The sequence below is a fragment of the Mauremys mutica genome, chromosome 19, assembly GCF_020497125.1.
Source record: "Mauremys mutica isolate MM-2020 ecotype Southern chromosome 19, ASM2049712v1, whole genome shotgun sequence".
Lineage (NCBI taxonomy): Eukaryota > Metazoa > Chordata > Testudines > Geoemydidae > Mauremys > Mauremys mutica.
In genome coordinates this window covers 19,458,993-19,483,857 of record NC_059090.1, presented here as the reverse complement: position 1 = coordinate 19,483,857, position 24,865 = coordinate 19,458,993, and the positions used below count along the sequence as shown (strand labels likewise).

Sequence of the window (24,865 nt, the reverse complement as noted above, 5' to 3'; positions counted from 1 at the left end):
CCAGTTACGAATGAGACGTGATCTCCAGAATACCAAACCAGTTTCATCTTCTCCCACTAGGCTTTTCTCAGTGGAGTTATTTTTGAATATACTGTGCATGGACTGAGCATGTAATCTCAAAGGAAGACGGTTTTATTAAATCATCTGGCTGATAGATCAGTCCCCAATAACCACATGTGTACTCCTAGGCAAATTGGACCTAAACTCTGTGACCGAGCCTCTCCCTCACCCCCAATTTTTTCAGCATTCTGGTGTAGCAAACTGAAAATTCTGCTGCAGATTTTAAAACCGAAGGGTGTAGGGAATTAAATGAACCATACAGCCAGCTTACATGTAAATGATTCTTAATGTTCTCTTCATGAGTCCAGACCACTGGAAGTCCCACTTTAAAGGAGGGTGCATGCAGTCTGTCAGGAAGTGTGGAGGACGTGGGATGGTAATTTATTCCCAAACTCAGAGCCTGACTCGGCAATGCTCAGATCCATTTTAACACCCATTATTTTCAGTGAAAGTTGAGGGTGCTCAGCACCTTTCAGGATTGGGCCTGGGATGGAGAGGATATTGCCTGGGCAGTTTGTTCTCATTTCACTTTTAGTATCTTTTAAGGGATATTTTTGTTCTGTTTCTTATTGGTGTTCTTTTGAATATTTATCCTTTTTTTTTTTTTTTTAAATTCCCAGTGTAAATATATTTTTGACGGAGCCCCTGAGAACACACATTTCTCCATTCCTGCAGAGAACAGCCCTTTTGTGAACATGCATTCATGTTTCAGGAAACCACCTCAGCTGTTCCATCCGTAACGGCTAGATGAATCGAGTACCAAACCGTTTACTAGGCATGAGTCATTCTGGATGAGACCCAGGTCCCATCTGCTTTGTTTAGTTTTTAGAGATGCCATGTTACTTTCTGCTCCAGTTTCCTTGGCAAAATATTTATCCTCCTCTCCTGATGTGGAGCATGATATATGTGGCTGATGGATACACCTTCTGCCCCAGAGCTCTCCATATTTTGTGGCGTTGTATGTATCTAGTTAGTGAAGAGCTTTTGAATGAAGTGTGCCATATTCATGTGGACTGGGATTAATCAAAGGAGCCTAAGGGATCTCCCAGTAATTCCAGCCACACTGTTTTATCATCTCTAACCATGGCTAACTTTTAAAACTGAAATTGGATAATTATCCACCCTTCTTTGTAGTTGCGTCTGAGGAGCTTAATGATTTATACAGAGATAGGTCAGTACCATTATCCCCGCTTTCCAGAAATGGAGGAAACTGAGGCATAGACCGGTTAAGTGATTTGCCCCAGGTTACTGATGTCTCAGTGTCAGAGAGGATCACATTTCTGCCCCAAAGTTCTTAATGGGAGCCGTGCATGTGCCCGTAAGGGCAGATCTGGATTCCAATCTTGAGGTCCAATCATTTTGGTCTGGCTAAGCCAGTGACAAGAAGATAGCTCAGCTGGCATGTTGTTTGTCTGGAAACCCTTGCAAATAACAAAGCTTTGCACTCACCAAATCGTGTAATGTTGTATTTTGTTTAAAGGGATGTGGGTAAGGTTGGTAGGCCCAAGATATCACTTTCCATCCCTTTTTCTGATTACATATCCCATGTAACTCTCTTTGTGGACCTGAGCTGAAGTCGATCAAAGTCTTTCCATTGGCTTCAATGGGCGCCAGATCAGACCAAAATTTATGCTGGGTTTTTTTTTTTTTTTTTTTTTTTTTTGCAAACCAGTGTCTTGATGGAGTGGTGTTGGTGAGACTTAAAATAAATAAGGCAGCCAGTTGTCCCGTGCTCATGGACAACCATTTGGCTTACCGGTGTGTATGTGAGATGCGGGGGCATGTGGTAAAAAGCATGTTCACAAATACAGATTTCAGTTTCAAGCCAAGTCACCAAGTTGTAGTTAGGGAAAAGGCAGACCTCTTAAATTTTTGCAATATCTTCACCACCCTTATGATTTTAATTGAGTATACAGACATACGGCCTGGTCCTGCAGTGGGCGCCATGCAAGTACACAGTTCTGCTCACTCTAATCTTGTTGCAGGATCGGGGCCCTGGAAGTGTTTTGAGGCATAATTCATTGTTTGCAAAGTGTTTGGAGATGGTGTTAGAGAAGTGCGGCATACAGTATTTATTTGGTGTGGCGTTCAGGACTGTTAAAGAAAATCTTGCGGTGATGCATGGGAAGAGAAGGGTCCTAGCCTCTTTTGTTTAGTCTTATTTGACAGATTTTTGTCCTTAGATTTAAAACATGTATAGTCCCCTCCCCCAGCCTTATTAAAAGTTGAAATGGTCACGTTTTAAAAGTTTCCTTCATAACCGTATGCGCTGGAGAGAGCTGGGGGTTTGTTTATTTTTTTAAAAGAAATGTAGCTTAGGTTCTAGGGCACAAAATGGCAACTTTTTGTTTGCTCACCTGCTGCAATTTGACCCCTGACAATAAGCGTCTGCCATGCTTTGCACACACAGAAAGGGTTTGCCTGCATTAGAATTATTCAGGTGAGTTGACTGCCAGTTAACTTGTTAGTTAACAAGCTTGTACGTACTAGTGTAGATGCTCCACGCACCTTTGTTCCAATACACACTGGAGCAAAGGTTTGTGGAGCATCCAGACTAGCACGTGCAAATGTGTTAGCCAACTCCTGGGGGGCAGGGATAGTTCAGTGGTTTGAGCATTGGCCTGCTAAACCCAGGGATGTGAATTCAATCCTTGAGGGGCCACTTAGGGATCTGGGGCAAAATCAGTATTTGGTCCTGCTAGTGAAGGCAGGGGGATGGACTTGATGACCCTTCAGGGTCCCTTCCAGTTCTATGAGATAGGTATGTCTCCATATATATAACACGTGAACTGGCATTCAGATCATTGGAGATAAAAACTCACGTGTGGCAAACGCTTTGCTTGTCTTGATCAATGTCATTTGTTTTCCTGTGTTACACGGGAGGTCATACTATGATCTAATGGTCCTTCTGGCCTTAAAATCTATATAAATACTTTTCACAAGTTCCTTCTATATGCCTGCTCCTACTACGTGTATTCAGATGAGTAGCAATGTTGGAGTCAATGGGCTAAATTATTCCATTGAAGTGGATGGGACTCTTTACATGACTAGGAGCTGAAGCATTGGGTCCTTTGTACACAATAGGTGGAGTTCATCCCTCTGCAGAGAGCCAGCACAACACCGGTGCATCACTTGAATCCCACTTAAGCAGCAATTTTGGGTATGTCTGTGTTTCAGTTGGGAGGTGTGATTCCCATTGCGGGCAGAGAGACTGAAACTAGCTCTGTTTGAGTCTATGCTGGGAATCCCGTCTCCTACCTACATTGTAGACATATGCTTAGGACTAAAGGCATAGACCTTTTTTTGGCCCTCTGGCCGGGGGGTGAAATGCACCAGCTGTCATTTACTAGAACTCATTTCTCCAGAGGGCAAACACTTATGGTGGCACCAAAAGTGTTTAACTTCGGTTATTTTCCAAAACGTTTCCGGCCTGGTTTTCAGATGTGCTGTGTAGCTACAATCCAGTTGAAATCCATGGAAGATGAATTATCAGCACCTTGAGCATCAGGCCATTCAGGTCTCTGCTTCCAAAAGGATCGGCGCTGACCCCTAGTTTATCCAAGGCTAAATGCGCTATGGGACGCTTCTTACGCTTACCCCTGTAGTTTTTCTCTTGTACCCTTTTTTGTTGGTTTTTTTTGAGCCAGTCTTCTAACAGGGTGTAATAAGTGTAAAGGTCGTGCAACGTTCCAAGATGGCCTCATGACGGCGGAAGTCTTCGCTACACCATATAGTGGTTGTTCCCCCTGCCGTTGGCCACACCGTGGGAATAACAGAAAAACTATTGCCCATATGGTCCATGTTAAGGAATGTGTAACCTGCAGAGTCTCCCTCCTCACCCCCCCGGCGGTAACATTGTTTTGCTGTGGGGAACATAGAATAAGCTCCAACAGTAATACTGACAGTCTTCAGAATTATGATACAGTGGAGCTCTCGCGTAATTCTTTGTTGAAGAAGTTAAAGGCCTAAAATGTTAAGGCTTATTGTTATTCTGAGTTGATAATCTCTGCCTTGCTTTAATAATTTTTCCTCATGCCTGGATAGCCCGCAAGTTGCACAATAATCACTCACACAGCTTTGTAATCAATGCCCAAAGTAATAGGATTCCGCTGGCCAACGGCAATTAATAAATTTGTGTCTTTTTTAAAACACTAGCAAGTCGGGCCTGAAATACGACTGACTGGCTTTCCTCATTTGCATATTTATTGCAGTGGAAAAATTCTTGCCGAATGATTGATGTTGAGCCTGCCTCTTGAATTCCAAACAGCACATTATTATGAAATGAAAAATGCCGGCCATACAGTTGATTAAAGTTGAAGACAGTGGAATCGGTGTTTTTTAAGATTGTGGGAGAATTAAAGGCATATTTTAATAGATGTTGACAAGAAGTGAACTAACAAAAGCAAAGCAAAGGATTTGCTTGAAAAGATTTAATCAAATGTGTTTCTTGGGGGATTAATTGCTGGGGATGACTAGTGCAAGTGGCTGGCTTGTGGATATGAATGAGAAGTATTGTTCTCAGGCCAATGTATTGAGTGTCATTTTGACCTATAGTTTAACTTCAGACCCAGAGTCATTAAAAACGAGCAAAAATACTCTCTTTCTTAATCAGAATGTTCAGATAAACTCGTATGTCTGATAAGATGTTTTGTTTAATAACTGAGTTTAATAAAAACTATGGTTTTGATTTTTTTATTTCTGTTTTTTTATTTCTATAATGGAAACAGTTTGTTAGGTGCTTTGCACAATCTGTGGAATGGTAAAATAGTGCATTTCTAAGCTTTTCCTCTCCTGATTTCAGGAGGTCAGCTTTTGCGAAAGATATCAACGTTTAAATGTGTGTGTTGATCAAACTTGTTTGTGTGTGCATGCATGCTGAATGCACTGTGTGTGGGTATATGGAAAAAATTAAAAGGGTGTGTGAATGCAGTATTCTTACAATGCTAGATACGCAGATTTAACTGAGGAAAAAATTGTTAATCACACAGCTAGATGTCGACTAATCATAGAAAATTTAAGTCCATCTCCTTCATATTTGGTATCGTGTGCACAATACTAGTTTTGCTTAATGTAATAATTTCCATATGCATGTACATACACTGTGTCTGTACACACTATATAAACAAAACACAACTCTTACATGCGTGCCCCATACTGCACATGTGCATATTATTATGTGTATTACAGTCATACCGTGGGTGCTCTCATGCTAGGATATGTACAAACACAGAGGGACACAGTCCTTGCCTCAAAGATCTTACAGTGTCAGTGGACAGATGGAGAAAGGATGATGGTGAAACAGGTGCAGAGAGATGAAATGACGTGCCTACAGTCACACAGCAGCCTAGTGGCTGAGTCAGGTGCCCTGATTCCCAGTCGGGTGTTTTATCCATTGGACCATGTTGACTCTCGAGGACTGTACGTTATGTTTTTGTTTATGCAGATATGAAATTAATATTACCACCAGGATGCAACTGAGCGATTGTATCTCTGTAACCTTTGCTCTTCCATTGTGTCTCTACCATTTTACCCCCCTCACTGTATCACGTACGATGCAGTAACTCCTCACTTAACGTCCTCCCAGTTAACCTTGTTTCGCTATTAGGTCACGGATCTATTGGAGAACATACTCCTTTAAAGTCCTGCAACGTTCCCTTATAATGTTGTTTGGCTCCTCTCCTGCCGGGGTCTGGGTTGGGGCCCGCCCCTCTCCGCACGGCGGGCGTTCCAGCCGGGGACAGAGTTGGGGTGCGGGGGCTCCGCCTGCCCAGGGCTCCTGCTGGGGAGCGGGGTGGGAGTGCGGGGGCTGCCCACCCGGGGCCCCCACCCCACTACCTGGCAGGAGCACCAGGCAGGTGGAGCGGGGCAAGCCCCCGACCCCACCATGCCCCTGCCTCAACCAAGTTTCACAATCATCATTGGTGAGTACAACATTAAATTGTTTGTTTAAAATTATTTAGAACTCAGACTTTATATAATGTCTTTTGTGCAGCAAAAATACTTTCCCTTGAACCTAACTCACCCTATTTACATTAATTCTTATGGGGAAATTGGATTCACTTAACACTGTTTCGCTTGAAGTTGCATTTTTCAAGAACCTAACTAGGCCGTTAAGTGAGGGGTTACAGTATAAGGCTCTAGTGAGGCCTGTGAAGAACTCTGCATGGGCAGATAGATCCCTGAGCATCAGTGGGGCTCTGCGTGGGTGAAGAAGTCTTGGCAGGATCCAGCCTTGGACTGAGACTTGGTGGACCAGGATCATGCTGTTTCACCTCTTGGGCTCTTCAAAGTAGTATATGATATAAAATCCAAACGTGTGTGTGTGTGTGTGTTAAATCTCAACTACAGTAATTGCTACTGTTCACACTGTAACATGTCTCATGCTTATTTCAGTGTAGTTATGGGCTAGATAGCCATTGATGCAGAAAATAATCCTCCATTTTTATCTTGTGTTCTTCTCTTTGATTGCTGTCCCTCCCCCCAACCCACCACCCTACCTGTTACTAGTCTCTGTGGTGGTATCTCATCTTCATAGACAGGAGATTCATGTATTCATCTTTTCCATAGGGTGTTTATCACCATGGTAACTGGGTGCCCATGAACATTAATGAACTTACTCTTGTGAGGTAGGGAATTACCATTATCTCCATGTCACAGATGGGGAAACTGAGGCACAGGAAGTCTGTGGTGTAGCTTGGAACAGAGCGCAGATCTCCTCCCACTCAGTCTCTGTGCCTTAACCACAATACACCTCTACCCCGATATAACACTGTCCTCGGGAGCCAAAAAATCTTACCGCGTTATAGGTGAAACTGTGTTATATTGAACTTGCTTTGATCCACTGGAGCACGCCGCCCCGCCCCCCCCGGAGCGCTGCTTTACCGCGTTATATCCGAATTCGTGTTATATCGGGTCGCGTTATATCAGGTTAGAGGTGTACCATGATCCTCTTCCCTTCCAGACTCATTTCCACTCCTTGTCTTGGGGGGCGGGTGTCTCACCTTTGCAGTGTGACCCCGCAGCTGCCACGCAGAACTGAGGGCATCTGTTACCCTAGACGTTTCAGACTTTTTGTTTTCCAGTAGCACCTCTGGGCTTTCCTTAGTATACTTGCACTGGGAGTTTTGCTATTGACCTTCATGGGAGCCAGGATTTCATCCTAGGATCTCCATATCCCACATCATAAGAACCGGGAGGAAACATGCTGTTGTTACCCCCACAAGAAGCACTGAAATAATGTGTGAGGGGAGTTAGGTGTCTGGGTGCTTTTAAAAAACCCAACTTGGCGTCTCTTTGGATCTTTCAGCACCTAAATACCTTTGAAAATCTGGCCCTCCGGCACTTGCTTAACTTTAAGCAATGGTCTTGCAGAGAGCCCTCTCCTTGCTGCTACTCAAATTGCTGCCAGTGTTCTCTGCCACTGCTGGGGGCAAAGGGAGGTCCCACCTAGTGCTGGGGAAAGGTGAACGGGTCATTTTTCTAGGTAGAGACCTCTCTTGCAGTAGAGAGGCTGGGCTTACAATGACATAAGTGTGAAGAAGCCCTCATCCTGCATACGACACCAATTCAGCTCTACTTAGGTGTCAATCTCTACTCCAGCTGAGCCGCTGTCTGCGTTCTGACCTTAAACTGGGCTGGCCAAAGTATGGCTGGTTGGCCCTGGGTATCCTTCATGCAGGAATCAGCGCCACTGATTCACACAAGGGGGTAGGACCAGCAACAGAGCCAGTGTGCCTGTAAGCGCTGGCATTGACAAAATTGATTTTTTTTTTTTTGTGGTTTGAGAGCAGTAGGACAGATTTCATCTCTGGTGGGTCTCCTGACACTTTGATACATGGCAGTGCTATCCCTGAATGGAGCTTAAATACTCCAGGGCTACTTTCTGACTCGGTAAAGGGATGTATAAAATGAGAACATATGAGAGAGTATTAACAGAAAGGCACAGTTTGATTTACTGATATTGGCTCCCAGCTTTCTTGCTGGATTGATATGCTGTCTTCTGGATCTGCAACAACTTTTTCACTCCTGGACACACAATAAAGGGGCTCATGCGGACTCTTAAAAGTGACTCTTATGAGTTGGCCTCTTGCTAGGGACAGTCTCAGGATTCCCATTTAAGCTGGATGGTAGGTTCAAAACACGTTTCACTTGTTCGCGTGGCAGCCGTAAACGTTTCCTCTCACCTCGCCTCCCATTCAACATCATCTTTTTCTTTTTTTTTAAATGGCACTTTTAGACCAGGAGTAAGTGGTACAGGGAGCAAAGGGTTGGGAGAAGTGGCTGTGTACTGTTCTCCCAGGTCTTACTGCATCCCCAGCTTTATTTTGGCATTGTTGTACACTGCGCGTATGGAGCAGAAAGCTACATGCCTCCGTTTTCAAATGGGGCAGTGATTTTGAGTTCCCATATTGGGGCACCTTAAAGACACATCTTCTTTCAGCCAGTGTTGAGCATCTGCCCTCCAGCAATCAGTTTCCTTAATTTGTGCACCCAAAATCACTTAAAATTTAGACTGTTAATTTGAGGACTTTTCACAAATGTCTTGAGGTCCCGTATAAAGGCAGTAATTCTATAGCCCCATAGGGATGCATAGCACTTGGCGGGTAATTAAAAGGCACCGTACTGGCCCCAGGGAGATTACAATGTGAGTTAAATAAAAAAGGCAACAAAAGAGCACGTGGAAATGGGGTGGGGAAGCAGAGGGTCCAACAGGAATAGCGAGCTGCTCTGTAAAGTGCCTTCAGAATAGCTTTGTATGAAGGGACTTCAGGCTACACTCTGAACGCTGTCTCTGTTCACTGAGTGTTGGGGGGTACGGCTGGAGAAGGAAACGGGGAGCCAAGCAAAAGCGTAGACAGCTGTAGTCATCTGAACACAACAGATGCAGGGCAGAGCAAACACAGGGCAGGGTTAATGCTGACAGAGAGCTGGGCAGCGAGTCCAAGAAGCAAACTGCTTAGTTTAGAAATGCAAACTCAAGTAAATTCAAACCTGAGTAAGTGGCAGAAGCTTTATTGTGAGCCTCGCCCAGGTTTTATCGCTGCTCAAAATGCATTTGCGGGTGCCTGCCTGTCTTAAAGAGCGCTAGATACTGACCATTAGCAAAGATTTGCTGGTCCCGGGAACCCTCCCCGTTGCACGGTCAGGTCCGTGAGGACTAATTGTGATCCGTTCTCCATGCCCGCTGGTACATTGCGACAGCACTCTCGTTTGCACCAAAGGGAAATTCATGTAGGGGTAGAAACGAAAGATTTTTAAATCTGTAAACTGCTTTAACGTGCTGGTATGCTTAAGAAGAACTGTGTGTGCTTGTGCCGCCTCTCTGCTGTAGTGGCCCATTTCAGTCCAAGAACAGCATTTAAAAACAGTCGGCTGAACGAGTGGGGGCGTGGGGGTTTGCTCCCCCATTTCCTGGGTTGTGTTCATAAAACTGCTGTAGTTTACACCCTGTCTTCATTCCTGAGTTAGAATGTCCCTTTCCCAAAAGCAAACAGGACAAAGGGGTGTGTGTGTGTGTGTTTGTGTGCCGGAGATCTGCTAGAAAACAGTCCATTTTGGAATGAAATGCTGAAATGGATAAGGCAGTGCAGTATCGGGGTGATACTGGCTTGTGTGGCTGAGTTTATAGCACACTTCGGCACCTGCTAGTAACACACCTATCCAATAATGCCATTAAATACACAAGAATTGAAAGCATGGAAATGGTCCAGCTGTAAGAGGCTCATGATGAAGTCAGTGCCTGGAATAATTAGCCCTCCCACCTGGGTAGACACACAGTCATTGTCTGCCCTGCCCTCCCTACCCCCTTCACTCCAGATAAAATTGCTTCCCATCCTTGCTTCTGTTGGGGTCCATATCTCATATCCTGAGGGAACCTGAGCCTGTCTTTATTCCTTGCCTGCTTGCAATAGCCCTGATCCACCTCCAAAGAGTTTGAGTGCTACTCCAGCTGTAATAGACAGGATCAAAGCCGCCTGGAGGGTAGACAGCGGGTAGAAAATAAGCGGGTTCAGGACCTCTGGGGACATTTAGCTGGGTTGCAGGAAAAGATTTTGCTGCTTTAAGCTGTGCACTCAGGGTGGGGGGCGCTTGCCTCTTGCAAATGATGCCCTTGCTTTAACTACATACCACAGATGCATTTTTAAGGGCTTTTGTCTGTCTCTCTCTCTCTCTCTCTTAGAATTGTTTTGATGCTAACACACGACTGTTTTACGAGTGTGGCAACCTAATCCGTTAATAGGTTTATATAGAACAGCTGTCAAAATGTATCTATAATGAGCCACGTACTGGAGGAGGATGAGCGTAACTGCTGATCGGCAGCAAAAGTCTTCCTAGTGTCTTTTCATTGACATTACTGCTACTGAGGTCGGGCCATCATTTATCCAGGTTCTGTGGCAGCGGTAATGTCGGCAATGGGAACATACAAAAGATTGAGACCCCGGCATGTCTGGGCTGATTTCCACTTCTGTTGCCTTCATGTGGCTGATGAAGATTTGCTGCTGATTTTATCCAGGGTTTTCTGTGTCCCCCATTTAAAAAAAAAAAAGCCAAATTGAAATAAAATATCCCCCACCCCTTTCCTGTTGTGCTATCCAGTAAGTAAGGGAAGGATTTGGGACCAGATCCTCAGCTGCTGTCAATTGAAATAGCTCCACTGACTTTCCACCAGGTAAGGACCTAGCCCGTTGTGATTCGTAAGGGAGGAAGAATGGTCTGTGGTAAAAGATCTGAGTTCTAGTCCCAGCTCTGCCATGGACTTCCCGTGGCACTGTGAGCAACCCATGTATTCGCCGTGCCTCAGTTTCCCATTAAGTGGTGGTGTACCTGTCTCCCTTTTGTGAAGGGCTTTGTGATCCTTGGATAGGAAGTGTCTAGAAACAGGCCAAGTATTTTGTGTTTTAGATGCAGATGTACTTGGGGCTTATCAAGGAAGATGTGGTCTCGCTCTGCCCAAAGGAATTTGCAATCTAAATGGACCAAGTCTGGACAACTAAATTCATTAGGAGCCTCAGGAGATCGCTCTCTAGTTCTCTCTGAACCTTTCTTTCCTTTAACCTTTGGTTATGAACATAACAGAGATTGTCCCCAGGCTAATGCCAATGTAATCTGTTTTTGATCAAACCTTTAAGGGGAAACTGTCTGGATCACTTCAGATCGCATCTAGTCTCTTGCTTGCTTTTTGTCTACAGGAAAGACTATTCTACACCTTCATAAAGCTTTTCCTTGCGAGAGACTGAACATGTTTGAGCTATGATGCCACAGCTCTGCAGACTGATGGTCAGATTGTCAGTGATTGCTTACTGTACTTGAATTTGTTAGGGACATCAAGCTGTAAAGACTTCTCAGAGTGTCGGACATCGTTGAATTGTAGTATTGATGGCAACCTATGGCATGTTTTGCAACAGGTGCCAGGTGTGTGAGTGTGGTTAGCTTCCCAGACTAAATCTGTGTACTTACCGTTGTAATAAGGCCAAAACAGCATGTGCTTTGAATATTTACAAACATACAAATAAAATTTGGCTCCACACCCAAACACAGCCCATGCTATCCACTTCCTCGTTTAAGTGACACTTGCAACAGTCTTCCTGTGGGGAAATATGAAATGTTCAGATAATGCTCAGGGTCCCATTACCAAATACAAGCTTCTTGGAACAAGAAACATCCTTGTGGAGCCACAAGAGGGAAACAACTTGCTGAAGTGGTGGGGTCCAGTTCAGTGGGATTTCCCATCAGCAGAGACAGGCCTAGTTAGAATGCCAGGACCTCTGGCCTCCTGTTGGTAACAGCAGCTGTGAGCAGCCTCTAAAATAAGTGATGTTTCAGACTGTAGTTCCAGAGAGTTCCGGCAAGGCCTGGAAAGAGGCTTTTATTAACCAGGTAACAGAGAGTTTTCCTGGGAAACCTATGGGTGTTAATTTCCGACCTTTTTAGGGAGAGCTGTTGAACCGCTGTTGGACAAGTCCATCTCCCCATCACCCTGGGCTTGTGTCTGATTTCGAATGCTTGTCCCTGTAGATTGGAAGCTCCTCTCGACAGGGACTTTGTTACACAGCTACATGAAGGAATTAGCAACTGTCCAGGTCTTTGGTTGATTGATACCAAATGGGCCTGCAGGTAGTCTGGAAAACAGCTGCCTGAGGAGACTCCTTAAACTTCTGCCTTGATTCTCTTCTGGTTTAACTACACACTGTCTTTTTAAGTGAATGTAGGGTTTGTGAAGGGTGCCCAGTTGGCAGGCCTGGAGACTGACGTTCTCTGCTTATAAACCGCTAGGCCCGCAGTTCTGATTCTCTGATCAAAATCCGCTCATTATTTGCCAGGTCTTTGTTTATGTTTTTCCCAGAGGTCAGATCTTGCTAGGCTGAATTTTACTTACACTCCAACTTTTTTCTACCTCCCGCCTGGTGAGCACAGTAGTGCGGAAACCTGCTGTAGTCACAGCTCTGCAGGAGTTCATTCTCTCTCTCTCTCTCTCTCTCTCTCTCTCTCTCTCTCTCACACACACACACACACACACACACACACACACACACACACACACACACACACACACACACACACACACACACACTCACTCACTCTACCTGAAAGTGTAGATAGGATACATACATATGGTTATTCTCTCACTGGAATTGCTTCAAATTCTCACGCCAAAGCCGGTGCCTGCTGCAAGAACTAACATAGGAGGGCAATGAATTAGTCAGCAAAAGGGGCTGTTGTCATATCCTTGTGCCATCAGATACCTAAGCCCACAGTCCTAAGTCCTTGCTACTTTACTATGCTAATCTTTTAGGATTCTGAGCCCAACTTGTGTGTGTCAGTTAAATAGACTGATCAATGTGTAACCGCTCAGCAGTTTAGAAAATACCCCTCGCTCCCTTCCTTCTTTTCTAGGTATATCCTTCTTTGCAATTATTTTGGCAGTAACAAAAGAATGAGTTATACATATTGAACAACATTTTTAACTGGGCTGGTGAAAACAGTTGCCTCTGAGGCTTAACAAGACCTGCACTATCTGTGGCAGGAATGTAGGTTTAATACAAGAAGCCAGAAGCTGTCACGCTGAGGCTTCACCAGAAGCTGGGATCAACCTGCAATTGTCACTGGTGTCTCTTCTTCTGCAGGTTATAAAGCCTTGAAGGCGTTGCTGAGAGCGTTAGTGGACCTCCAGGATGAGCTGCTGTATCAATATCCAGGCACGAGGCATCTGGTAGATGGGAAGCAATCAAAAATGGAGAGGTAAATACAGAACAAGACTGGGTCTGGGGCTTGCTAAAGCCCATCTGGTAGTTAACTTTTTCAATAGGAAAACATAAAAGGTTTGCCCTTTGCCATCTCAGCTCTGCTCCCCCAGCTCCTACTGTGTGGGTAATGGACACAGCGGACAAATGGCATTTGAACTTCTCCTATTTTCACCAGGAGCTTGTGTTTTGTAATTTCTTTTGGTGGCGGGAGGGAGGGTTCAGTGACTTGACTTCTAAATAACTAACAAAAGATGGCAAGATGATCAGCAGAGGAGTTGCTGTTAAAGAGAGTTTCCAAATCGTTGCCTCAAAGTGTTTCTATTTTTTTTTTTTAATTTCTAGTGATGAGGAGATCCCCAGTGGTAGTGATGAAGAGATGGGAGGTGAGGATCAGATGAGGCGGAAAGGCCCCCCTAAACGGAAGCTGGAGGTGGAAGACTATCCAGAATTCATGGCTAAGCGATTTGCTGACTTCCGAACATATCGGAACAACACCTTGCAGAAGTGGCATGACAAGACCAAACTAGCTTCTGGCAAATTGGGGAAGGCAAGTGTGTATGTGTGTGTGTGTGAGAGAGAGAGAAATTTACCAGAGACATTGGGACAGCAGCCGAAGTGTTTCATGCCATTCATACATGGGAACATTCCTTGTTCCATCTAGAGTTACAATAGTAAGAATTAAAACACACACGCCCATGACAAACAAAAATCCCTGAAGCTTTTGGAAGGGATATAAGGCCCCATGCTTCAAGGGCGTAAGCCAGGCTCTAACTTGGCAGGATCAGGAGGAAATTTTCCCCATGGGCAGATGACTTCAGAGCTGCTCCTACCGTGTTTCTCACACCATCCTCTGAAGCAGCTGGTATCAGTCTGCTGTGAGTTGGAGACGAGATACTGTTTATGGTCTGTATATTTCCCTATTTACTTCATGATTTATTGTAAATACACAGACCTGAACACTTTAATTCAGCTGGCAATTCATTTTGTCCTAAGAGATCCAGGGCCCACCATGTAGGGGTTAATATTAATCATTGAGAAGTTTGTCTGAGCTAGAACGGTGAGGCCTGTCTATTAAGCCAGGCTTTCAGCTTGCTTCAGGGCAGTATCTTTTTGTTGGTTTATTTTTTGTTGGGTTTTATATATATATATATTAAAAAAAACAACAACAACAAAAATCCAAACTAAAACTCCTCCAGTAGGAACATTGTCTGCTTATCCACTGACACGGAAAGATAAAGGAACATTGCTGCCTTGAGCAGCAGCTTTCTGCATTATCTGACACTAGTTAATGTTGTTGCAGGGTTTCAGTGCCTTTGAGCGTTCAATCTTGACTCAGATTGATCAGATTATGATGGACAAAGAGAGATTACTACGGCGGACACAGACTAAGCGATCTGTGTATAGGGTACTTGGAAAGCTGGAGCAGGAATCTCAGCCCGTCCCCGAATCATTGCCCGGATGTTCGGTAAGAGTTTTTTGTTTCCAATGGAAGTGATGAAATTCTCTGCAAATGAATTAAACGGATCCTTTAACAAGTAATGTTCTTGTTGGTGTAACGGGTGATGAAGTAACACTATTTGTAATTTAATGGATTAAAAGATGGTTGAGGTGCTTTTTGTATTTCACAATGTTTGTGTTGGTTCCCAGGGCTGGTTTGAGGCTGATTCGCCCGATTCCCTGGAATCCGGCCCCGCGCCTAAGAGGGCCCCGCGCCTTAGGCTCCATTTTTAATTTTTTTTTTTTACTTAACCGTCGGTGGTCTGGGGCTTCAGCGGCATTTTGGTGGCGGGGGGTCCGGCGGCATTTCGGTGGCGGGGGGGGGGGTCCGCTATGGGGGTCTTTGGCAGCATTTCGGTAGCGGGGGGGTCCCTTGGTGCCATGCAAGACCCGGAGCAGACCCCCGCTGCCAGGTATTCAAATCAGGCCCTGGCCTTCATAAAGCCAGCCCTGTTGGTTCCTATGCTTATTCCTGATAGGCAGAGCGAGACTCCAGGTTGGACCATACCAGCACTTTCCCTTGGTCCTGCAATAGGTGTCAGTTCTGTCACATAGCCTGTATTCTGCTTCGTAAAGAAGCAACTGCAAAATTTGGTCCTAATAATGGGGTTTAGAGCTCTTGACCAGGAAGTTGGTACCAAGAATCACACTGCATTTCACCTGCAAAATATTCTACATCAATTTAGTATTTAAGGAATAGTAAACACTCAGCTGTAAAAATTAATGTAGAATTATTGCACTTGCAAAAATATTTTTTCCACTACATTTTAAATAAAGGCCTATATATGTATTGAGGCACAACTACATTTAAGTACAGCAATGTGTCGGTGATATCATATGCAGGTTGTGCTTGTTTCCTAGGGAATCAGAAAACCAGTTCTGTGTTGGCAGTCTTTTTCCATTTCCTTCCCATGTATTAGAAGTCCTTTAATCCTAGCCGTATAAATAATGAAATGCTTAAAAACTTCCTGCAATGGAAGGTATTCACCATTCCACCATGCTTTTAAATGTTTGTAAGCTTTACATGGTGTCATTGAGGTTGGAGATGGAAAAGGCCCATTGAGTCCTTTCATCCAAACCGTTATCAATCCGCCATAGCTCCCTGCTGTATGCTTACTCATTGTTTTGTCAAGTTGAATTAAAAATGGGGCTTCTACCACTTCTCCATGGAGTCCTTTCTACAGCCTAGTACCTCTAGATCTTGTTCTAATGGGTCCCAAGGATGTACGTATTGAAGAACATAAGGTGCTGAAAATATGAATTAGGGAGGTTCACTGCTGAAATCCACCAAAGATGTGTTAGACTTGTTTTAAGATATGATACCATGCCTGGGTGCTACCCGAAGCATAGGCACATTTGGGCTTATAAACATTCTCTCTGCTGTTCTAGGAGGTCGTCCCCCAAGCCAAATCCAACACGCACCTAAAAGACCTGGATGAGGAGATCTTTGATGATGATGACTTTTACCACCAGGTGGGTCTCTGGAAAGCTTTTCTCTGTCTCATGGCTCAAGTTGGCTTTTGGTATTTCAGGAGTTAATGCAGTAAATTCTCAGCAGTAAGTTCTTCTGCCCAAAGATTCCTCTTAGAGAAACACCATGTTAGTTGCTTGACTGGACATCTGTAATCTCTACCTATTATCCTTATTTCATGATGTCCAAAGGTTTTAACTCTGAAATCGCTATGCAAGACTTTATCGGTCAATCCTTCAGCCTTGCCTCATGGGGAGGGGTCTTATGGACTTCATTGAAACTACTCTACCCATGTGGATCAGGCTTGCTGAATCAGACCAGTCTCTGTAGTTCTCATCGGTGATTATTGGTGTACAAAGAGGAAATCACAGAAGTTTCTACAGCTGAATATTTTAAAGAAAAAACAACTGCTTATGTGGGTGGGAAAGCCCCATCACAAATACAATTTTTGAAGTTGCTCAGTGGCACATTAGTTACCCTCATCCAAACACAAAACCGGTCTAATCAGCGTGAAGAATGAAAGTGCTGCTGGGCTCCCAAAGCTCTTCCCATACTGAGGCAGGGAGACTAGACACGCTACTCTGGAGGCTGCAGACTGGGGTGATCATTGTGTTTGTAATTCAGTTAGCAAATGATAATGTCAGCCACATAAAATGCATACTGGAAATTACAGAGCTTTGAAGTGATTTGCTAAATTAAGTCCTGGACCAGTGCCCAAAAAAATATTGCTGGTCCAAGGATCCAGAGATGGTTTTAACATCAGGACTAAACAAATGCTGTTATATTATTAGAAACCTGGAAATCTAACTAGAGAAGCTCATTGGATCAGCAGGTAAAATCATACGACAATTGGAATATGGAGAAGGGAGGTGGAATTATGTGGTTTTTAGGTCCTGATAACTAATTCAACCAGACTAGCAGACTTTTCCAATACACGTCCCAGGCTACCAAACAGAACGAAAACATTTGCAAAGTAGGTAATTATTGTCTATATTTCACAGATTGGAAGAGCGCTGAGAAATTTTAAGGGGGTGATTTTTTCAGGAGTCCTCAGCTTTGTTCTAATTCTGTTGCTATTGCCGTCAAGGGAAGTTTTATTATTGACTTCTATGGGAGCTGAGTTAGGACAAGGCTAAAGAACCTGTTCAAGGTTACACAGGATGCAGGTGGCAGAGCAGGGAATGGAACCTGTATCACTTGATTCCCAGGACTGTGTGTTACGATACGAGCATCCTTCCTAGCCCTGGGGTGAGTTGAACAGCGTTTCCATGGCAGGGAGGGACTCAGCACCTCCTGCATTGGAGATTGGATCCCTCTGCACACTCTTTCCAATGCAGAAGGAGGCTGTTGAGCAGCAATGATTGGAGGGCCAGATCTGTGATGTTAGTGCTGAATGTTGGTGTGAGAGAATTCTGAGATGCAGACAAATCTGCTCCCATCTTCAGGAGTCCAAGTTTGCAACAAGAGCATATTGCAGATTAAATCAGCACAATAAAATACCGAAATGAACAGTGAGAAATAGCCCCCACTGGCAAACCTTAGGCCTGTACTGTGGGGGTTTTCTTGGCCCTGAAATGTTAAGTTTTTAAAGAAAAATTGCAGTAGTTGAATGGCCCTTCCTCCTTACTAATAATTTTAACTTCGATACATTCTGATTTCAGAATTATGACTAGTCACATTTTAGCTTTTCCCCTCACTGGTTAATTGGGGTGCTGGGGTTAATCTAAATTAAAACTTAAACTAATAGAGGTCATTGAGGGAAGAGGAACACCTGAGTAAAACAAATGGGGCTGCCAGGCACAACTGTATCTTGGCCATTTCCCAAGAGGGAAGTGGCAGCAAATTGGAGTTGTTTCAGCGTTCTGTAGAGGTGAATGATGGGTGACACTCGTTTAATGTACGGCATCTCCGGAAACGTTCCAGATTGCATTACTTGCTGTACCAACTGCTGCCGCCCGCACACAGCGAATAGGAACGGGGACCGATGGACAACATCTGGCAGCACAGCAAGGAATGGGTGCAACTCTTGAAACCCCATAGACTCTAAATATGGTGCTTAGGACTGTGGAGGCTTTAATCACTTACCACTCTTTGGCAGCAGGCTACGACAGCTTATCCTAGCCTCGTACATCATGCACAGACATCTGCTGAGCCGCGAGGCAGCGACACATTCATTTTCCTTTCTTGCTTCTTTTTTTTCCCTTTCTCCCTTTCTCCCCTTCTCCCTCCCTCCCTTCCACCCTTCTCCTCTCCTCTCGTCCCCAATATGCTTATTGGGAGAGATGATCTGTAAAGATTACCGCTTCATTGTGTGCAAGTAATTGTGGGGATGCCAGCCCCTTGACAGACACAGCGTAGCACCTGTTCCGCTGACCTGGTTAATTTCTTCTGTTGAGTGGGATTTGGCAGAGATTGGAGCTGAAGCCAATTCAGTGATAAGGCTAAAGAAAATGGCTGTATGTTTTCTGTCACCTCCCAATTAAATTGGTTTCATAAAGTGCTTTCCTTTATTTGTCAGGGTAGTGAGCTGGAGCTGAGTGTTGCATTCAGAAGGGGTAGAATGTATTACAATAGACCTGTGACAATACAATGAATGTGGTTTCTTTCCAGTGGGTCATACGTAAGCGCATGCGCATGTGTGCATGTAAATAAAATATAAAAAAGGACCTGATGTTTCAGAAGTAATGAGCACCCACAACTCTAATTGATTATTGTGGTAGCTCAGCATCTCTAAAAGTCTGACCTTGTACATTTCAGTGTTCTTTAATTATTTAAATTTACAACTCAGCTATTAGGACTCCCTATTTTTTAAATGCCATTTTATTATAATACTGCATTTTAGTTACCTATTATGTTTGTTAAGGGTCAAGTACAAGTTCAAGTGGAAGTTATTTCCCCCTCTCTTCAGTCATAAGGAGGACGTTAGGCTCACAAATCAGTGACTGAAGCAGAGTTGAGACAGTATAAATATACGTCTGTATTATTATAGGTTACAGTTCTGGAATCTTAAGATTCCACATCTCCTGTGTCTTTTACAAGACCTCAGTGGCATTCAGTGGAATTCACCATGGAGGGCAGGTGGAATTTTATGATTCAGGACTCAACAATTTGTGTTTCATCCGTTCATCCCGCTTCCTCCATGTTTGCTCGGTTGTTTTGCAGGCAGACAAGCCTTTCGCTGTCTCATAATGATTTTTATGCTGGTGACCCACATGGAGTTGTAATGTACAGCTGTGAGAGAGATGTGGGACCAAACTCCTTTATTTAGGCTACGCCAGAGGAGAATAATTAAGCAGCTTTAAAAAGATCCTGATTACTTAGAGCAAGGGATGTTGAACCCCATTTCACCTACAGTTTTAAGGCAAAAAAATACTTTTTTTGGTTTGTTTTTTAAAAAGCCATGTTTATGTAGAATCCCTTAGAGATATTGCACCATTAAGACTTAAAAATCCAGCCTGCTACCAGAGAGCTGCTAGTCTCGCATGCTACAGTGGAGATTTTATTATTAGGATGAAATACTCCCCTAGAAGAGGAGAGAGCTGAAATTGGTTTATCTCTAACAGGAATTAGGTTAATGTTCATATGCTAAGTGTTCCACTGGTAGCAACTCTGCTCAGAACAAATGTTCATCACTGATGGCACGAGGTATGCCTAGGGAAAATTAAGAATATACATAGCTTTTATTCCCACCCTCCCTCCAGCTTCAGTTAAACAGTTTGGCACTGCCTCTCATAAGCGAAGTATGGTCACGAGTTGGATGGGAGACTCCAAGGAAAACCTAATGTCTTCAGCCAGTGGTGGTGGGAGGTCATTAGATGGGACTATCCCTGTTAGTTAGTACTGTTTCAGGGGCACTTGTCCTAAACTGTTAAACATCTACTGTGTTCCACCCTAGAGATGGATGCATTTCATCGGGTGGCATATGGGCCCAGCTGCTGAAAGGTATTTAGGTATCTAACCCCCAAGTTAGGTGCCTAAATATCTTTAAGGATTTGGGCCGTGGATCTTTACTCGTAGTTAGTTTGTAAAGTGCTTTGAGATCATCAAAGGGTTTTTTTTATTTTCTCCGCAGAAAGCTTTGCATCTGTGTGTGTTAACTACCTTCCTAGTAGTATTGTCCTAGCGTACTTGTTTACATGATCCAGTGTAACAGATGCTCAATGTATGTATTTTAACAATGCATATGAAAATAAGTTAAGTGTTTATCTCACTAAACCTCCTGTTCATGTCTAGTTTTTACCCAAAATAACTACTTAATCTGAGTTTGTGACAAATCAGCTTCCAGATCTCAAATGCTCATTAGGATGTTTCTGGCTCAGTTTACTTTCCTTCTGGGTTGTAGAGTGATTTAAATCGTAACAGTCTGGCTTTTTAAAAAAACTTAATTTGACGGCATAAATTTATCCTCCGGTTCCAACTAAGGGTATGTTTAAAACTGTTCCTGGTCACATACTGTGTTTTTTTTTGTCTCACAGGTATTTGTTAATGCCATAAACAAGTAATTACTAATCCAGTGAACTATTAAAAGTCAATAATGGTGAAGAATAGAGAGAAGGCTAGTTTTCTGACAAGCTGGTTTACCTTAATTAAACTGTTGAGTGATTAATATGGACAGCTGATCTTGTGGCTTTAATTAGATGCATTTAGAGTTTTGTGTGAATAAGAGATGTCTCGAACCATCCCATAGGTTAATGGCAATACAATACTCTTATCATAGGCATGTATCTTTCAAATGGCTCAGTAGATGGTTAATAACACGTTTTAAAGCTTGATTTGAAACTTCTCCTAATGGGTTATTAGAGAATGGAAACCCAGCATCGTTAGCCTTTTTTCCATATAAAATTGAATTTCCATCGAATATTTTAAAAAAATATAGTCAAGTGGTTTAGTCCTACAGTTTAGGTTTTTGCATTACAAAATAGGTTATAGAAAACCCTCTGCAAACAGTTCCATCAGGGGCGGCTCTATGTCTTTTGCCGTCCCAAGCACGGCAGTCAGGCGGCCTTCGGCGGTGCGCCTCTTGGCGGTCTGCTGGTCACGCGGATTCGGCAGTGTTTCTGCAGGTGATCTGCCGGTCCTGCGCCTTCGGCACCCGCCGCCGAAGCCGCAGGACTGGCGGACCTCCCGCAGGCATGCCGCCGAAGGCTGCCGGACTGCCGCCCTCACAGCGACCGGCATGCCACGCCCCCTGTGGCTTGCCACCACAGGCACGCACTTGCTACGCTGGTGCCTGGAGCCACCCCTGAGTTCCATGGTGATTTTAAAAAATAATTATAGTTATCAATGGGTCTAACATTTTCCCATCACTGTTAGAAACTCAAAGAGCATTGTGCTAGTGCATGGGAGCTTAAAAGAGGAGCAGTCCAGTTTTTCTGTCCAAGTAGAGTGAAGTGCAAAAAGTAAACTAAAAGAACCTTAAAATAGATGTTAATCTTCCACCATTTATGCAGTTTTTAATAATTGTGGATGGTATTAGTAGCACAGATAAAGGAAAAAATAAATAAGATATTCATCTCTATAATGTCCCTCCAAAGAATGAAGGAAAAAAATCTAGATTAGGAAATATTCAGATCAGATGCTGTAATTTATCATACGTTTGTCAATGTTCAGTTCAGAGCAGGAGTTAAACCCCTTTCCTGGATGTTATTCCATCTTTTTTCTGATGTAATCTTAGCAGGCATGAGGATGAGCTGTGCATGTCAGTATTATTACGTCTTAAGTTGGAAGAGAAACTGAACAGGACTTTCCCTTTTCTACCTGATTTGATACAAAACAAAACACAAAAAGCTTTTCCAGTATATTGTGGCGGTATTGTGGCTCTGTGGGATAGGGAGAAAAGAAATTCTTGAACTCTTGGAAGGATTTTGTGTTTAAAACAAAAGTGATACACAGAGAGTGGAACTTTAAAATGATTGGTTAAAACTGCTTAATCTCCACTAACAAATACATGGGCAGCTGGTTAAATTTAAATGAGATCGAGTCCTTCTGGAAAAGTCTAACAACGTTTTTGATTACCGTGGGACTTGGCAGCAAAGACCCACCTTTAGAGTTTCTCATGGTTTGGGTACGTGCAGCTTGTTGGAGTTGTTTCTGATTTCTGTGTATTTGAACAAAAAAATCTCCGTTCTTACCTTTGCACTAAGAACAGTGAACATGGTGTGAAATGCTGCTGCTTATATTGTCCTGTGTAGTTAACCGTTATATTAGTTGAGTGTTAACTGGCTGGCAGACCTCCTGTTTGATATTACTAGTTCATGGAACTTAACCTGACTAAAGTGACTTTCACCTAAGTAACCAGTACAGTAACCACACTGAAATACCATGCTGCACCTCTACATATACACGGCTCATTGAATTGAAAGGTGATGGTACAACAACTTACACACACACATACCAGCTGGCTTTGATGTAGAGCAGTCTGAAGCGCCGGTTATTTTATAACCAGCATGCCAGCTGTGCCTGTGCTAATTTTACAAAGGATTTCAATTGCAGTGGAGACAAAATAACTATTTTTTTTTAAAATCCCAATTATGTTTCAAATGATAACAAGCTACATAAACCAAACTGGTTCCTATTGGATAAAATATGGCAGCACCTTCTTTTAGCTACCTGGTCTGTTTAATCATTAAACATCAGGTAAGACATAGGTGGATTTTAAAAAAAAATCCTTATTACAGTCACACTTAAATATAGTAGCATAATGCTCAAAAGTGACTATAAAGGACAACATTAGAAACAAAGCTACTTTTGATAGACAGTCCTATGTTCTATGTGCAGGAGAGCCCAGTCATGAGCTACAGTTATCCTTGAATAAACTCCTAATGGCGTTTTCTAACTCCCTGTGATTCTGGCAGAGTATCCTTTTTGAGTAACCAGGATAACGTTTTTCTCCATTGTGTTTTAAGGGTGACTTTTTCGAAAGCTCTCGGTGGTGGCCCAACTGCTCTCACTGAAGCCAGTGGAAATGTTAACATTGACTTGGGTGAGAAACGAGCAAGGCTAACACTGGCTGCTTTTGAAAATCTCACCTTAATTTTTGTTTTTTCCTGTGCATATCTCGATTATCTATTCTGTTAGCAATTGTGGATTTCAGGGTCTCTTATATTCTGATACATTTTCAGATTTGTGGAAGCATGGTCAAGAATTCTGGGTTCTGTTCCAAGCTCTACCTCCAACTCTTGAGATCAACTTTAGCAAATCACATGACCTCTCTGTGCCTGTATTTACCCATAGGGCACATAATGGCTCATGGGGAGGGGAGGGAGGTGTTACTAATTTTAATTAAGGCTTTCAACTGCTTTGTGGTGTGCTTGGATGAAAAACACTATCTTAACGTGAAGTTTTGCTGAGGGCCTCTCTGCACTACAGCTCTAAGTTGATCTGTGTGGGGCCGTGTGGGGGTCTGAGAACCAGGGCTCTTGAGCTCTGCACAGCTCGCCGCCCAGACCCTAGCTGCCCCCGGGCTCTGAAGCAGATGTAGGGGGGTGCAGCTGCTTGAGATCTTGGCTTCTGGAGTGGGGAGCCGGGGGCAGCTGGGCTCTAGCTGCCCAGCTTTCTTGTCAATTTCAGGGCCTCAGCATGGAGCTGTGAAATTGACAACATGGAGCTGTGAAATTCACAAGACAGCTAACCACAGAGGTAAGCATCTCCCTAAGTACATGGACATAAGCCCTACGCCTCTTGTGGAGGTGGCATTATGATGTCGGTGTTGTAGGGCACTTGGGGACAAGGCTATAGTGTGTGCACTGACATACAGGTGACGCACAGGTGTAGCCATTAACGACATCAAGGTCACCACCTGGCAGCAAAAGCAAATAACGTTCCTGTGGATGACTTTACTCCACTCCTTTATAGCTATGAAGTGTACGCCTAGCCTCCAGATTGCTGCTGTTTTGGGACAGGCAAGGTGCATTTAGGTGGCTGCAGAGCTGTTGCTTGTACTGACAAATGGAACTTGGTGGTGGTCATTTAAAAGGACAATTTTGTTCACTTGTTAAGGGGAGAATAAGTTGGGAGGTGGTGGTGGATAAAAGAAAATTATTCAAATCAAAGCCTTTTACTGCTGATATTGCTTAACTCCAATTCTGTCTTCACACATCAGGGCTTAATGCTGATAGTGATTTACTTACACTTCCTAGTTAATAATTAGACATTGGGAGACACCATAGATCACTCCTAATGGAATATATGGGGTCTGATGAGAGTTTTCTGTTTTGACTAATAAATTTTAGCTGGAATCACCAGGCTTAATGAAATATTACAGCTTTGGAAGTGGTTTAGGTCTTGTGCTGAAAAAATAGTGTTACTTTATTCAGTAAATGAATTTATCATTCATTGTGTATCCTGAGCTCTACCTGGCTCTGGAGCATGGGCTGAATGCAAGACTGTGAACTAGAAAGCAGAAAAACTAATCAAATCCTTAAAGACCAGAGGCAGCCAGGCAGGTCTAGACTGACTTTTTCAGTGATAGCCTCTGGCTACATCCACTTTCATTTTCGTAACCATTGTTAGGATGATTTATAACTTCAGCTTTAAGACTCACGCTATTTAGATGTAATAAGATGCTTCGTGGCTTTTATTTCCATTTCCTAAT

The 24,865-nt window shown here is 43.5% G+C and overlaps 1 protein-coding gene across 1 annotated transcript in view; it reads left to right on the top strand.

Annotated features, from left to right (window-relative positions):
* The window catches only part of AATF (apoptosis antagonizing transcription factor), an 82,242-nt gene that overhangs the window by 21,362 nt on the left and 36,015 nt on the right, over window positions 1–24,865 (top strand). Inside the window, exons 5-8 of the mRNA XM_044993770.1 lie at window positions 13,185–13,299; window positions 13,647–13,851; window positions 14,605–14,769; window positions 16,191–16,274. Coding sequence (XP_044849705.1) covers window positions 13,185–13,299; window positions 13,647–13,851; window positions 14,605–14,769; window positions 16,191–16,274 — 569 coding nt within the window. The remainder of the gene's footprint in view (window positions 1–13,184; window positions 13,300–13,646; window positions 13,852–14,604; window positions 14,770–16,190; window positions 16,275–24,865) is intronic.